The following is a 15157-nucleotide window of genomic DNA, read 5'->3' as shown; positions in this document are numbered from 1 at the left end:
GTTTCACTACCAAGTTGTATTGAGCAGTGTTACAGGAAATTCATACAAATTACTAGTTATTCTCACAATAAATGTTCATATGAAGTTTATATTATGTTATATTTCAATACAAGTTCACAGAAATGTTCATAAAAAATATGTCTTCACATCTAGTTTTTATGTAGTTAATGTATATTTTGAAATGTCAAATAATTTCTACATTTTATTACTTCTAAAAAAATTGCATATTACATAATATCTTTTATATTTGTCAGTTATCAGCCCAAACTTATTAATATTTTTACATGCATGAACAGTAAAGAAGATGACAATGACTTACAATATTGTTTTTAATGAAAACCATCAGGTTATGAATGACTTATAAGCTTAAATTCCACCGGGTCAAAATTGACCCACAAATGCAAAAGGTCTATGCAGATTCTGAACGCATTAAACATTCAACGTTATAAGGTCATTTGACAACACTACTTTTTGAGTGTTCTTATTGTTGCATGATATGTTCCATTTCACATACTATTAAAAACAGTATATAGCTGCTGTCCAGTATTCAGGAAGCAGTAAAATATTCCATTCTGAACATTACTAAGTAAACAAGAAGGGTGGAGCAATGTGGCTGTAATGTTTTTTTTTTTGCCTGCTACATTTAAAACTTGGTATTGTCATTTCTATTTACTGTTTTCTGGGAAAATGTACATAAAAGTTATAACAGATCTGTGTGGTAATATACCTTTATCAGTGTGTATTCAATCTATACTCTTCTTTCATTTTCAGAAGATCTGAATGTGAAAGAGAAAAATATAATTGACACACCACCAAACCACAAATAACTGCCAGACATTCTACATCAGAGCAGGTACAACAACTATTCTTGATATACAAAATATGCAATTTTCTCTTTAGAACTTTTTCTTTTTGATTGGAAAAATTTACATTTTAAATATAAAGATGAACACAATTATTTAGTAAAAGCACATATATCTTATGTTGATGTTGTTTCCAACCCATCTCACTTTTTTGTCTCACAATTCATTTTCATTGATTGGGAAAATAATACAATGAAAGTGAATGGTGACTGAGGCTAAATTTCATTTTTAGGTTAACTTTCCATTTAATGTTAAATACTGTAAATATAATGGTATGGGAAGCAGTATATACTCAGAACTTTATTTTTGTATTTGTGTTCTAGCAAAGTCTCCGCTGTTAAATGTACACTTTTGGTGTTCATTTGGGTCTAACCTGCTGGTGTTAAAAACTAACGGTGAAGCGGTGTCGAATCTACACTCTGTAGTGTTGAATGTTCATTTGCCCCAAACGGATGATTAAATAAAGCAGTTATAAAGAGTGATGGCACCTGCTGTTAAACAAGATTCTACTGAAGGAAAGAGGGAGTGACAACAAGAACAGGAAAACAAGAGAACAAACCTGCAAACAGCTGCAACAATTGAATCTGTTTTACAGCCACGCTGCCTTAAATGTACAGCAACTTAAATAAAATATGTTCTTGGGCAATAAATTAAATGTTTTGGTAACACTTTATTTTAATGTGTCCTTGTTACACATATTACATTTATTTACTATAGTAATAACAGTCAGTTATTCGTAATTACAAGTAACAAACACTAATCCAAACCCTGACCATAACCATATATTAAGTGCATGTTGTTAATTAGTTATAATCAGTAATTACTTGTGTAATTACACTGTAACAAGGACACATTCAAATAAAGTGTAACCAATGTTTCAATAGCTCACAGGAGAATGCTTGAAAATGCTCAAAATACAACATTTCCATTTTCTATTACACTTTTTTTTGTGTGTGCAAAAGATTGAATGTTAAAAAGAGATTTAGCTCTATTTAGTGTTGCTTATTTTTTTATTGAAATATTTTTATTTGAAGTCACCTTTATGGTAATTGTTGTTCTCTTTGGTTAGTCACTTGAACCTTGTTCTGAGTTGAATTAGTTATCGCAGCCAGTTCAATAATGTTTCAAAGAAACATGTTGAGTTGCACAATGATAGAAGTGCATTAAGTTATGTGGTGTCAGGTTATTTTCATAATGAGTGCCTCATAGAAGTGTAATGCACTAACTGAATTCATTGCAAGTTCAGTGTAAATAAAATCAAAGCCAAGTTGATCATGCAAATATGTGCATTAGACCTTTCTCGTAGACTGTTGTGGTGCGTTTCCGCATTATTATGACTTCGCTTTCTAGCTCATGGTGCAAGGTTTTTTCTTCCTTTATTTAGTTCAATTACAGTACAATGCAAAAAGTGCAAGGCAAATATAAGGCATTGTGGTACAGTTCAGCGTATAACAGAATAACAACAACAAAAACATAAAATGAACATATATGTAAAATAATAATAATTATATGAAAAGAAAAAAGAAAAATTACTGGGATTAAAAAAAATGCTATACAATATTAGGGCAGTTATATGAATTTGAAAAGCTTTAACATGTTTATTGTTCTGAAAACGTTTTGTTTTGTGATCTCATGTTTGAAAGGTTTTAAAGTATATTGTGAGATCAGTATTACAAATATGAGGGTTTCTTTTGAGTTATTTTTGTTTTATGAATATAAAACTTTGCCAAAATAATTAAAAGATTAATAATGTAATTTTGTTTTTCAGAAAAATATGGGTTTTGAAAACAAAATAAAATGTCATTAGGTTAAAAATTAAGAGTTATGTTTAGTTTTTTGTCATGTCTATTTTAAAGTCAGTCCAAAAAGAAATAGAAAAAGGGCAATAAACAAAAGTGTGTTCAATATCTTCAAATGATGTGTTACAAAAAGTATATTTATCACAAACAGTATGAATATATCTACTAATGGCTGTATTTACAGAACAACATCTATAAATAATTTGGTAAATTATTTATTTTACATTAAATTAGAAATAAAATATGTCTATGGTAATTTCCAAATGTCGTGCCAAGATATCCAGTGAGGTTTAAGACATTTTGATTTACATGGAGGATTGGATCTGACATTAAAGGAATTTCTCATAAAATTGTAATTAAAACGTTTATCAAAAAACGAGAGACCATTTACCAAAAGTTGAGGATTTTGTAATGTTGTATTAATAATATCTACATTTGAGAATTTGGTTAAGATTATTATACGCTATTTTGTTAAAAAAAAATATATATGTGTATATAAAATTGGTGTATAATTGGTTTTCAATAAGCTGGTTTACAATTAATATGTTGTGCCGAACCCAATTCTTAATGTACAATGACTTCTTATTATGAATGATATACTATTGTTCCATTATAAAACACCTGCTAGGAGAAAATTTGTGTTTGTACAAAAGTGACCAGAACAGTAATACTTGTTTGTGATAATTGGCCAAAGCAAACGGAAGTTTACCGGTTATATAAGGACATTGCAACAAAAATGTTATCCCCCAAGTTTTTAAAATAAATATGGGACGATATCGAGTACTAGGTTGTGTGCTGTGTAAAACTCTTGTCCCACAGTCCAAAATGGCGGTAGCGTTACCGCTGCGCCATCTAGCGGCGGTTACCAAAATAGCACCAGAGCTTCGTCTCTTGTGCTCCCTCTATATTATTTGCTAGTGTGCAAGTAGACGTGAAGACTGCAAGTGTGTGGATGACTTTTGATTGCAAGTTGGGACACTCGTAATCTTAAAGTTGTTAGTGCTGGTTGCGACAGCTGTTTTTGTATTTTCACTCAGCTGAAGACTGATAGTTTTTGACCGATTGTGTGATTACTTAAAATAACTGAAGATTTTACATATCTTTTCATTTATTAGTTCACTACTGGTTGTTGGAAGTTTATTGTGCTGTAGAAATATGTAAATACATTAAAAATGTTTTTAAAGTGTGAAAATAATTGAGAATTTATTTTTACTCATTTTGATTTTCAATACGTTACATATTAACATGTTTAACTGTAAAATTGCGTAATCCATAACAGCTCTAAAATATGACAATTTCTTTCTAACTTTTTTCTCAATACACTGCATATAACTGAATTAAAAATAAACACTTAATTCTATAAACCTGTGTGATCAATTAATAGCTACTAATACAAACCATTTAAATTATATGCTTTAGCTTGTCATTTAAATAAGATGACCAAAGACTGCTTTACACAACTTATTAGTATGTGGTTTCATACAGAACATTTTTTAAAACGCATATTTTAAATAAAGATGAGAGAGAACCTGTGGTATTAGTTGATCAAATTAAATTTTAAAACATTTACTAGACCACATATTGTATGTCTTTCTGGCTTATAAATGACCAAAATGATCAGCAGTATTACTCAATAACAAAATAAGGTGATTACTGGGTGAGAAGAATAACAAAGATACAATACTGTCATCCCAAACACGTTGTATAATGTTGAATACTTTCATTTATAATAAAATAAATATGATTTACTTGTGTTTCACTCTCTCATTATAATAACTCAATTTTGTTGAAAAGCTTCTCTTGACGTCATCATGGCGAAAATACACCGAATGCTCGGGTTGCGGGCACCGAGGAGATATTCGCGCTTGCGTGGGTTAAGTGTACGGAGCCATGGCATTTTTTAGACATGGGACAGTATTGTACACTCACTTCCTGTCGCGTGACCAAGACCGCAAGTGTGGGTACTGGGACAGGACCATAGATTAATTCATGCTGGGTGCCATTGTTAAATTCAGTACTATTCGGATACCCACAATGCATTACGGCATGAAACTGAAATTGAGTTTGGGAACCAACATGTCACAAACAGTCATGACGAAAAGGAATCAAAGTAAAAGAGTCAAAACACAAGGAGGAACTTCAGCAGGTTTGCCCAATCAGATTTGAGAGACCAAGAAACTAAACATCTGTGATCCCAATTTTATGACAAACAAAAGAAGAAACTAAAGCAAATGGTGATGAACATTTTTGCATCAACAACTCATGTACACTGACCCGCCACACCATTAAAACGACTGACAGGTGAAGTGAATCACTTTTATTCAAATAGCAGCAAAAACGGGAAAGCGTAAGGATCCAAGCGAACTTTACTAGGGCCAAATTGTGATGGCTAAATGACTGGGTCAGCACATCTCCAAACTGGCAGGTCTTGTGGGGTGTTCCCAGTATGCAGTGGTTAGTACCTATCAAAAGTGGTCCAAGGAAGGACAACTGGCAACAGGGTCACAGGCACCCAAGTCTCATTGATGCTTGTGGGGAGCGAAGGCTAGCCTGTCTGGTCCGATCCTACAGAAGATTTACTGTAGCTCAAATTGCTGAAAAACTTAATGCTGGCCATGACAGAAAGGTGTCAGAACAGTGCATTGCAGCTTGCGGTGTACGGGGCTGCGTAGCCACAGACTAGTCAGAGTGCCCATGCTGACCAGTCCACCACAGAAAGTGCCTACAATGGCCACGTGAGCATCAGAACTGGGCCATGGAGCAAATGGAAGAAGGTGGCCTGGTCTGATGAATAAGGTTCTCTTTTAGATCAAAAGCGAAGGCAGATCCAAATATCGTTGCAGACCAAGTACACCCCTTCATGGTAACGTATTCCCTAATGGAAGTGGCCCCTTTCAGCAGGATATGGTGCCCTGCCACACATTGTTCAGGAATGGTTTGAGGAACATGACAAATGGTTCAAATTCCCCAGATCTCAATCCAATTGAGCATCTATGAGATGTGCTGGACAAAAAAGTCTGATCCATGAAGGCCTAACCACACAACTTACAGGCCTTTAAAGGATCTGCTGCCAGATTCCACAGGGAACCTTCAGGGGTCTTGTGGGGTCCATGCCTTAACAGGTCTGTTTTGGGAGCATGAGGGGGACCTACATGATTTTAGGCAGGTGGTTTTAATGTTGTGGCTGATCGGTGTATGGTGCTATTCAGGAAGGCTTTTTGGTGCTGTAAATAACATTGATGTAATAAAACCTTTCAGATTTACATGCATGTCTCTTTAATAAAGGGTTGTATTAGGGCAGTTAATGATAACACATCCATGAACTTCAACATGTTGAAATGTTACATGAACAATAAATATTAGGTTCCTTGACAGGTCATATTTCCCTTAAATAACTCAAATGGTTCCATTATGTAACAAGATATTTTGTAAAGGTTTTCCAATTTAGAAGACAACACACCATTAACATTACAGAGGCAAATCTGATTTTCAAATGTCTTTATTATTATTATTATAAAAAAAAAAAAAGACAATAAAAGCATTCAGGTTTTTGAAATCCCTGAAGGAAAAATCCACTTAACTTGTAGGTTAAGACTTGCACTGCACCATTGTCATCAGAAAAAGGTTTAAGCAGCTGTAAATTCATGACTGGCATGTAGATGTAGCTCTCTCTCGCGCTAAATATTAAAAGATTGCAATTAAGCCCTTAAATCAGGACATTTTCAGAATTCAGGTGAATTTACATCTCCATCCACCTTAATTCAGAATGGATGTTCTGGCTTAAGACACTCAGTCACTCTCCTCCTCAGACTCAGATTCTAAAACACAGAGGCAGATCAAGTTAGTGAAAACACAATTTAAAAACTCAATGCTTAAAAAGGCAGCCAAGTGCAAGTCCTCTGTAATCGGACAATTGACAGCCTTTGAAATAAGTCATGCAATGGAAAATAATATATTGATTTTATTACCCCATTTGAACTCTTCCAGGTGTATTAGGGTAAAGTTATTCAAATGCATATTGACAGCATTCGTAACATGCATTATGATTAAGTCTTGTGATTCTATTAATACAGTGTGCATGGAAGCATGTGGAGCACCCCGCTTCTATTGGAAGTGCCTAACTATAACTTACTGCCTAAAAGGCAATGTGGAAATATGCAGTAAAACTGACATGTCACAAATGCTATCAGTCAGAAATGCTATCAGTCAAGCTTAACTTGTACGGAACCCACAACATCCCTTTAACCTTTATACATGTACATTGCACAACATTTAATGAGCAGAAATGCACCAGTCTCATGGCTGAAATGTTGGATTACTCACCCTCTTCAGCATTTTTCAGCCACTCCACAAACTTCTTCATCTGATCCAAGAAAACACTCTTTCCTTTGGCCAGATGAGCTTCAGTATACCACTTAAGAATAGCCTCTTCACTCAAAACATCCACTGATGAAGGGTTTAAAAGATTAGAAAGGGACCATTTAATACATTAAGCTTTGCAAAAACATTTAATTAATTCAGCCAATGAGAAATGCTACCTTTATAGAGCAGCAAGACAATCTTCTGGAAGGCTTTTATGAATTGGATGTTGTCATAGCAGAACTCCTGGATCTTCAGCAGTAGGCCAAGCTCAGAGAGGCCCTGTGTGGAGAAGGCCTTCAGAAGAGGGCTGTGTTGCTGCGAAAGGGAGTCAGGAATAGGGTTAAATTGCAGTACCACAAGTTCAACTGATTCAAAATCAACAAACTTGAATGCTCATTAAGATTCAGGCCATTATAACCTACACTATTGCAGTTCACCTAATGTTTCCAATTTTCTTCATGGTTTCATTCATCTGCTTTTGAAGAAGAAATATTTGGTAATAAATGCATTTTTTTTTTTTTTTGCATTTTCTGCCCTCAGTGGTCTGTTGCAAAATAAGAACTTAGGCCAATAAATTTGCTGATATTCTGAATTTTGTAATTATAGGCAGATAAATTTGCCCGTTAGGCCAATTTGTTTAACCCTAGAACAACGTTTGCCTCAAAATATGATACAGTTTGATGGCTCCCGTTTCACCCTGTTCAAGCTGACTAACCAAACAACCTATACTATGCAAGTTTACATGTTTGACACCATCTAGTGGTTATTTGTGGAAAAAAAAAAAAAAAAAAAAAAAGTTTCAATTCATTTAAAATGGAGGCAGACTTGCAGGAAAAACGACTCATGTTGGGATAAATGACAGCTTATTTTATTAAAGTGACAGATGTTAGCTATTTTAAAATTAGTATTTGTTGAAAAGCAACTTGTTTTGACCCTCTTGTGTATGGAAACAGTTGTAGTATCTTTTGAAAGAAGACACTTTGGGCTTTATTTCCCATTTTCAGAATACATGTTATTTTTTACAGTTAGAGAAGCTGAAATTTATAGCAAAGGAAATATTTTGTGCTGAACATGTTTTTATAAATCTAAAAAAAAAAACAATAATAAAAGTGCCAAGACAACCCTGAAATACAATGTTCTCAAAGCCACAAGTTATGTTTCAAATTTTAAGATGATCTAACAAAAAAAAATGAGGTTCCAGCAAGCTTTTTTTCCTCTGTAAAATTGTAAAATTAAGGCTTCATTAAGACTGCACTGCTTGGCCATTATGAATAAAACTATGCCGCATTTTTAAAATTAGACTTTGGAGATGGGCTCATTTTGTTTATGGGACAAAATAGATAAGATAACATACAGTTTTACGACATGAATGCTGCTCAGATTTCATAGTTAGTTTCATTCAGGTGAGATCTCATGTAAACAATGGAGAATATATATCAATATTTCTCAGATGTATCACTTTTATGGACAAAGAGCTATTGGATGTTTTTCAATGAACGCTTGCCTTTGGCGATCGTGTTTTCAAAACAAAGATATGAATTTCCGTTTTGATATTGCATGTTTTCGCTTGTACTCCTGGCACAAATAACGAAATTTATGTTTCTGGAGCATTGCTATCATGAAACAGAGATTGGATATCAATGTTGAACCCTTAGACCTTTGAAAAGACGTATAATTTGTTAACATTCATTACATTTATAGACGGCAAATTATATATGCAAGCAAATTGACGTCACCACCGCGTGTGGGGAATTGCGTACAAATGTTAAATTAGCAATCACAGTCTGTTTTGTTTCGTGCAATCGGGTTACTACAATAATAGACTGGTGTGCAATGGTCTCATTTAAACTCTCTGCATATCGACAGACTCGTCTGATCTCATAATGTTAAAGTGCTAGTTTCATTCTCCCTCAATAGTTCCCTGTAACTTAACTCTTGTCTTAGAAGGCAAATATCAATAAAACTAATATCATATACCATCTGCAAATACCCAATTTAAACAGATGTAAATCACTGTTGTCAGTTTACACACGACAATTGTTCACTTCTCTAATAATGCGATCAAACCAATTTTACAAAATACAAGCCAGTTCAGCATGCACAGGTGACAAGTGTGATGAATGTTAACACCAACAATGGACTGAAACAATCCGAGGGGCAGGAGAGTACGTGTAAGAGGTGGTGGACAAGGAGGAAGAGTACAAGGATGAGCAAGGCCATTCATTGTCATTTCAAATGAAATTCAGGCAACTGTGTCAGACCTGAGATAGAATGAATCTCTTAATGACTTTGATTCTACAGATGCACAACATTGAGTGTTCTGTAATGTGCTTTTCATTTAGTGTTTTTGCAATTGCTGCATTTTTTTTTAATAGTATGCAAATGCTGAATATATGGCCATTATATACTGCAATATATTCACTGTACATTGAGATTACAATACTTTTTTTAACACCGTAATTGCAAAATGTGTTTACTACACACTATAATAAATTCTGAACTACATGTCCTGGATGCTGCGTTCTGGATTTATTGATGTGGTGTCTAATGAATGATCTGTAGGGTTTATGTATTGACTGGCTGTGTGTATGATCTGAAAGCATTGTTTGAGCACAGATGAAATGGTTTGAGGTGATTGTTTGATTTTGCCAGAAGAGTCAGAGGTTTTGTGAATGTAGTTTGATGATGTGTGTTTAAAGTTGTGAGAAAATGGGTGGGGGTTTCAAGAAATGGGTCTTCGCAATTGTGAAAAACTGTAAATTGAGACAAATCACCCTGCTCTCTGAATATTGGTAATTAAAAAACCAATAGCAATCAACCACTAGTAGCTAACATTATAAATTGAATGTTCAGGCATGGCAAGCTGTAAAAAAAAAGAAAAGAAAAAAAAGGAAGTGTTATTCCATGCATGCCAAGTTCTTACCTTCAAGTGTTTAATGGCTTGTTCAGTGACCAGCTCCTCTTTCTTATTCCATTCCACTGTGCTCATGACACTGCTCCACATGATACCAATCATCTTCTGCTCCGTGATGCTGCTCCTCTGCATTTCTTCTGTGCAATAGGTGATGATCTAAAAGAAAACCAGAAATTAACTATAGCTTGTAGTATTCAAAAGAAAAAAATTTTACACCTCATTTGAGTGGCAGTGCCTTCACAAACCTCTTTAAAAGAAACCCCTTGAGAAATCTGCTCTTGGAGCTCTTTTTGTAGCTCCTTGCGAGCTCCTAAGGACTGCTGGTTACGAGAAATATCAGAGAGCTCCTTGAGGCCAGCATCAGTGAAGTATTTAGAGAAATATTCATTGCTTCGCTTGTTCACTGGAAACAGCTCCTACAACAGTACAGGAGACAATTTACTTAAAACATGTGGTCTGCACTGGATTCCTCTGTTGACACAGTATTGTTACTCACCATCAACCTGCTGTCCATGCCAACCTTACGGAGACTGGTAGCCACAGAGTTAATGTCCTTCTCATTGATCCAGGATTTGAACAGATTGACAGCAAAGGCTGGAGACAAGCCTGCATAAAATAATGACAATTTAATATAAAAAGATTGGGTGATAAATGGTCATACATCTTCATGCAATAGAGCAATCCATCAGATGTACCTTCTTTGATCAAGTTCTCATTGAAGAGGCTGCTTAAGATTGAAGCAGATACATTCCCATTAGCCAGTAATATGCCAGCGAGCATGGCAAGTTTGTTGCGCTCAGACTCTGTGAACCCTTTTAAAAACAGGAGCAACTGGCGAGGGGAATAAAATATTAAAATGGTCAAAACATTAACCAGAGATCACAAAAATCTGGGTGTGTTGCCTTTACAGAAAGGGTTATAGTTGACAATTTAGAGGTCTAAATTACCTTTTTTATCTCCTCTTCGAAACCTCTCTCCAAGTACTTGTAACGCCTGATGAGCTTGTTAAAAACCTAAATTGACAAAGAACACATCAAACTGGGATTACTTTCCCCTTATAGGAAAGGTAATTTTTCCTTAAGGAATATTCCAGGTTTAATAAAAGTTAAACATTTAATTTAAGCTAGGAGTGTGTGTTTTTTTTTTTTTAAAAGACTTCCTGTTTCAAGAGCAATTCCAAAAATGAAAGGCTTATACCTCCAAAAAATAAAGTCATGTGTTTGGGATAATTTTAAAAGACATTAATTTTAACACACACACAGTGTGGCAGCAGCGCAGTGCACAAAATCATGCAGATAAGGGTTAGGAGCTCCAGTTAATGTTCACATCAACCATCAGAATAGGGAACAAATGTGTTCAGTGATTTGGACCGTGGTATGATTGTTGGTGCCAGACAGGATGGTCTGAATATTTCTGTAACTGCTGATCTCCTGGGATTTTCACACACAATCTAGAATTTACTACAAATGGTGATAAACTAAACATACAGTGGGCGGCAGCTCTGTGGATGGAAACACCTTGATGACAGAGGTCAGATTCTGGTTCAAACTGACTAAGTCTTCAATAACTCCGATAACCGCGCAGTACAATTGTGGTGAGAAGAATAATCTCAGAATACTGCGATTCGGTTTGTGCTATTTTGGGGGCATGCGAGGGACCTACACAATATTAGGCAGGTGGTTTTAATTTTGTAGCTGATCGGTGTCTATGTATACGTGCACGCACACACAAACTCAAATCCAGCTCAAATTCTGAAAAACCATGTTAATTTTCCTCAAAGCTTATTTTATGCTGCAGCTGTTACACTTCCTGGATCTTTCAGGCTGTTGTGGATATCTTATTAAATTTACAAAAAGATCCAGGAAATGTTACAACAGAAGTAGTAAATGAGCTTAGAAATTGTGCAACACATTACAGGATACACTCCTAGTGGTGGTAGCGTAGTGGGCTAAAGCGCTGAACTGGTAATCAGAAGGTCACTGGTACAATCCCCACAGCCACCACCATTGTGTCCTTGAGCAAGGCACTTAACTCCAGGTTGCTCCGGGGGGATTGTCCCTGTAATAAGTGCAATGTATGTCGCTTTGGATAAAAGCGTCTGCCAAATGAATAAATGTAAATCTAATAAGCACCACTAACCTGAGCATATGCCTGCATGGTTTTAACATCCTCGTCTGCAGTGAAGAGACAGAAGTGAGTTCGATTCATGTCGTCAGATAAGGCACCTCCTGGAGCTAGTGAGCACAAAGACAAACAGAGCAGCTTTAGTTGAGCTATATTTCCCCATTAACCCCCCCAAAAATACCACAATCTTACCCAGCATTCCACCAGCCACCAGGATATCAAAGAGGGTTTCTGCATAGCGCCGGTAGTCAAGCTTGGCACCAGAGGAATCAAGGAACTTGGCAACAGCGTCCAAATCAGTGCCAGTTTGATTCAGTCCTTGTACAATGCACTCCTGAAACTGTGTAGGATCAAATCTCTCCTTTTCATCTGTTCAGAGAAGATGGATGTTGAAGTTCATCAGATGATGGTTCAATTAAATAATTCTGAATGTTTTTATGGCTATAGGACTAAATGGTTCATGTAAGGGAGACTAGGCTGGTTGTGTCATTTTGGACTTACACCTAGTGGAAATCATTAGTTTTCAGTTTCAGATGCAATTGTAGAAATGTAGTATTCACAATAAGTCATGATTACTTTAATCAATGAGTGAAAGTGTCAAATAACAGGACGGTTACTGAGACAGAGTAATATTTGGCTGGTCATGTGATCTAACATGGCAGCCCCCATGTGTGGACCCTCTTCGTGTAGAATAAAACAGATTTTATAAGGTTACTGATATGACTGAAATATTAATCTCATTCAACAGCTCATGATTATATGCACGTTTCAAAATTACTATTAATTTCTTTGAGTTAAACATTAATATACTGTAGAAAAAAATACTGAGTGCACCTTTAAACTAAACACTGTGAATGCCGTCCGTCAACCTAAATTCAGGAAACAAACCACACTGACACACATTGGGGGCTTTCACACTGGGCACTTTTTCTGCGGACCGATTCAGAGTGCGATTGTTACCGGTGCCCGTCGCTGGACATGCCCACATGCGACAAATTTGAGAAATGTTTAACTTTATGCAAATGAAGAGCAACAACCAATACGAGAGAAGATGGTAGAGCTCACATGATCCTAATATTTTAATAATAAGATTAATTTTAAAGAAACAGTGCTAACAACCTAACTGACAGGCACAGGCAACATGCAGTGACAAAGTAGCTGGCAGAGTGAACTCAGATGTCCAGGGGAAGGCATTTGAATCTTTGTTTACACAACGCACTTACTCATGCTGGTGTCCAAGGTTAAGTTATTGCCACTCATCTATTATACCCTAGATGTATAATCTATAATAGTATTTATATGACAGACAGAATTTATAGTGTTGATTGTACTTGCATGCAATTGTGGTGTCATTACATTTTGGGACTTGAAAAACGGATTACAGGTTACTTCCTGAACGAATGCGCACCCGAGTCGCTTTCACACTCCAGCGAATCAAGCTACAGTTCCATTGCAAACGAACTCTGATCACCTCCTACAGGCAGTCTCGGGTTTGGTACCGCGGTGCGCATGACAGCTTTCACATTAACAATTTTTCATGCAAACCGTGCTCTGTTTCGAACAAAGCTGCCAGTGTAAAAACACCCATTAAAGCCAGTTTTGAACTACACAAATGGTAGATTGTAACCCAAAATGTTTGCGCTATTCTTAAAACAAGTATGTTTTATGTTGCTTTTGGGGCAGGTTGTCACTTTTCTAAATAGTGTGACTTAAAACAACACACACTTTTGAGTTTCATGCAAGCACCTATAAAATCCGATTAAAATGGTGTGAGACAAAGATGTGCCCAATAACAGTGATTAATGTCAGATACCGTTTTAAAACTACCAACCTCTTTTTCGCGTCTTAAAACGCTGGCCTGTTAGCGTTGGCTTCTGCTGCTTTTGAGAACTCATAAAAGACACCCTGCAAGGAAAAAAATAAAAATGTCAGCCACCCACGTGGTCATAACCGGTTTAATGCGCATCGGTTGGCTCAGCATGAGAAAATAGCTTGCGTGTCTAAACACATAATAGATGACTCCGATTACAATAAATAAGATTCGGATTGTGATAACGTACCAGATGGAGATCAGCGAGGTGCATGAATTACATAAATTGCAAACTAAGAAACGTCAGGAAAAACGATCCTTGATCATGTGATGCTCGACATTTTTAGGTTTATAAATAGACACATAACCGACGTTCTTCCTCGACATGGTTCAATAACAAAAGGTCATTCGTTACTACAAAAAAATAATATATACACACACACACTCACACTTTTATTTTTTTTAAATCGCAGTATCGGGATTATCATTTATATACGACACGTTCAGACTTGCTCAATCACATCGCATAAGATCCAGCATTTTTTTTTTTAAATACTTCAAAAAACATAAGCAAGATAGTGACTCAAATGAACACTTACCGAATTACAGGAATAATAACAACTGGTAGCGAACAGAACACCGAACAGCAGAATAAGCGCGTGTACACTTCTGTGACACGCGGACACGCGCAGTATATTAAAGGTGGACTAGTGCATTTCAAGAGGGGGGTTCAGTGACGACATAGGCGGAAATAATGAAAGAAAGCGACCAAATAACTCGCTTTTCAAATATTCTCTAAATATTTGCATGAATATAATTAGCCATACTCATATAATAGATAGTTAATGGTTAACATTTTAAAGTTCTATGGTTACGTCCAACACAGTTCCCCTCTCATTATAGTTGCCAGACTTCCTGTCAACCCGTTTCCTGATTTGTAATCATGAGTCAGGGCTGTGGAATATATATATATATATATATATATATATATATATATATATATATATATATATATATCTGTCTGTCTGTCTATTTAAGCAATATCACACGAGCAAGAGTGCGATATGGCCCTACATCAGCGGCCTCGTGCCGTAGCTAATCATTGCTTATAATATAGGTGATATGCCATAGGTGATAATACTTATATACAACGGTTCAATGAACAAGTACATTTTAAAAAATGAGGAAAAACTGAGTACAGTCATAAAAACGCATACATAAGAACTACTTTCTTACACGGTGGATCAGAATCTGCCGTTGCTGGTTCAAAACAAATGATGCGTCC

General features: G+C 35.9%; 2 protein-coding genes across 18 annotated transcripts in view; one reads left to right on the top strand and one right to left on the bottom strand.

Annotated features, from left to right (window-relative positions):
* The window catches only part of LOC127655265 (probable elastin-binding protein EbpS), a 34266-nt gene extending 30307 nt beyond the window's left edge, over positions 1 to 3959 (top strand). For 9 of the 17 annotated variants that reach the window (XM_052142967.1, XM_052142962.1, XM_052142960.1 and 6 more), the window contains 2 exons: positions 772 to 853; positions 1187 to 3955. In XM_052142967.1, the coding sequence (XP_051998927.1) occupies positions 772 to 827 (56 nt within the window). In that variant the 3' untranslated portion in view covers positions 828 to 853; positions 1187 to 3955. Of the gene's footprint in view, positions 1 to 771; positions 854 to 1186 lie in introns of all 17 variants that reach the window. The other 8 variants (XM_052142970.1, XM_052142971.1, XM_052142973.1 and 5 more) reach the window with 6 other exon arrangements.
* A 2181-nt stretch (positions 3960 to 6140) lies between these two features.
* Positions 6141 to 14558, bottom strand: LOC127655275 (eIF5-mimic protein 2-B). Its single transcript, XM_052142986.1, has 12 exons — positions 14472 to 14558; positions 13894 to 13967; positions 12255 to 12431; positions 12078 to 12172; positions 10886 to 10951; positions 10634 to 10769; positions 10435 to 10544; positions 10184 to 10354; positions 9948 to 10094; positions 7201 to 7339; positions 6986 to 7108; positions 6141 to 6480 (listed from the first exon to the last, which is right to left on the bottom strand). Exons 2-12 carry the CDS (start codon positions 13955 to 13957, stop codon positions 6452 to 6454), a joined length of 1257 nt encoding a protein of 418 aa, XP_051998946.1. The 5' UTR covers positions 13958 to 13967; positions 14472 to 14558; the 3' UTR covers positions 6141 to 6451.
* Between the last annotated feature and the right edge of the window lie 599 nt (positions 14559 to 15157).

This window comes from Xyrauchen texanus, chromosome 14 (genome assembly GCF_025860055.1).
Source record: "Xyrauchen texanus isolate HMW12.3.18 chromosome 14, RBS_HiC_50CHRs, whole genome shotgun sequence".
Lineage (NCBI taxonomy): Eukaryota > Metazoa > Chordata > Actinopteri > Cypriniformes > Catostomidae > Xyrauchen > Xyrauchen texanus.
Note: the sequence above shows the minus strand (reverse complement) of the source record. Positions and strands in the feature narration are given on the sequence as shown.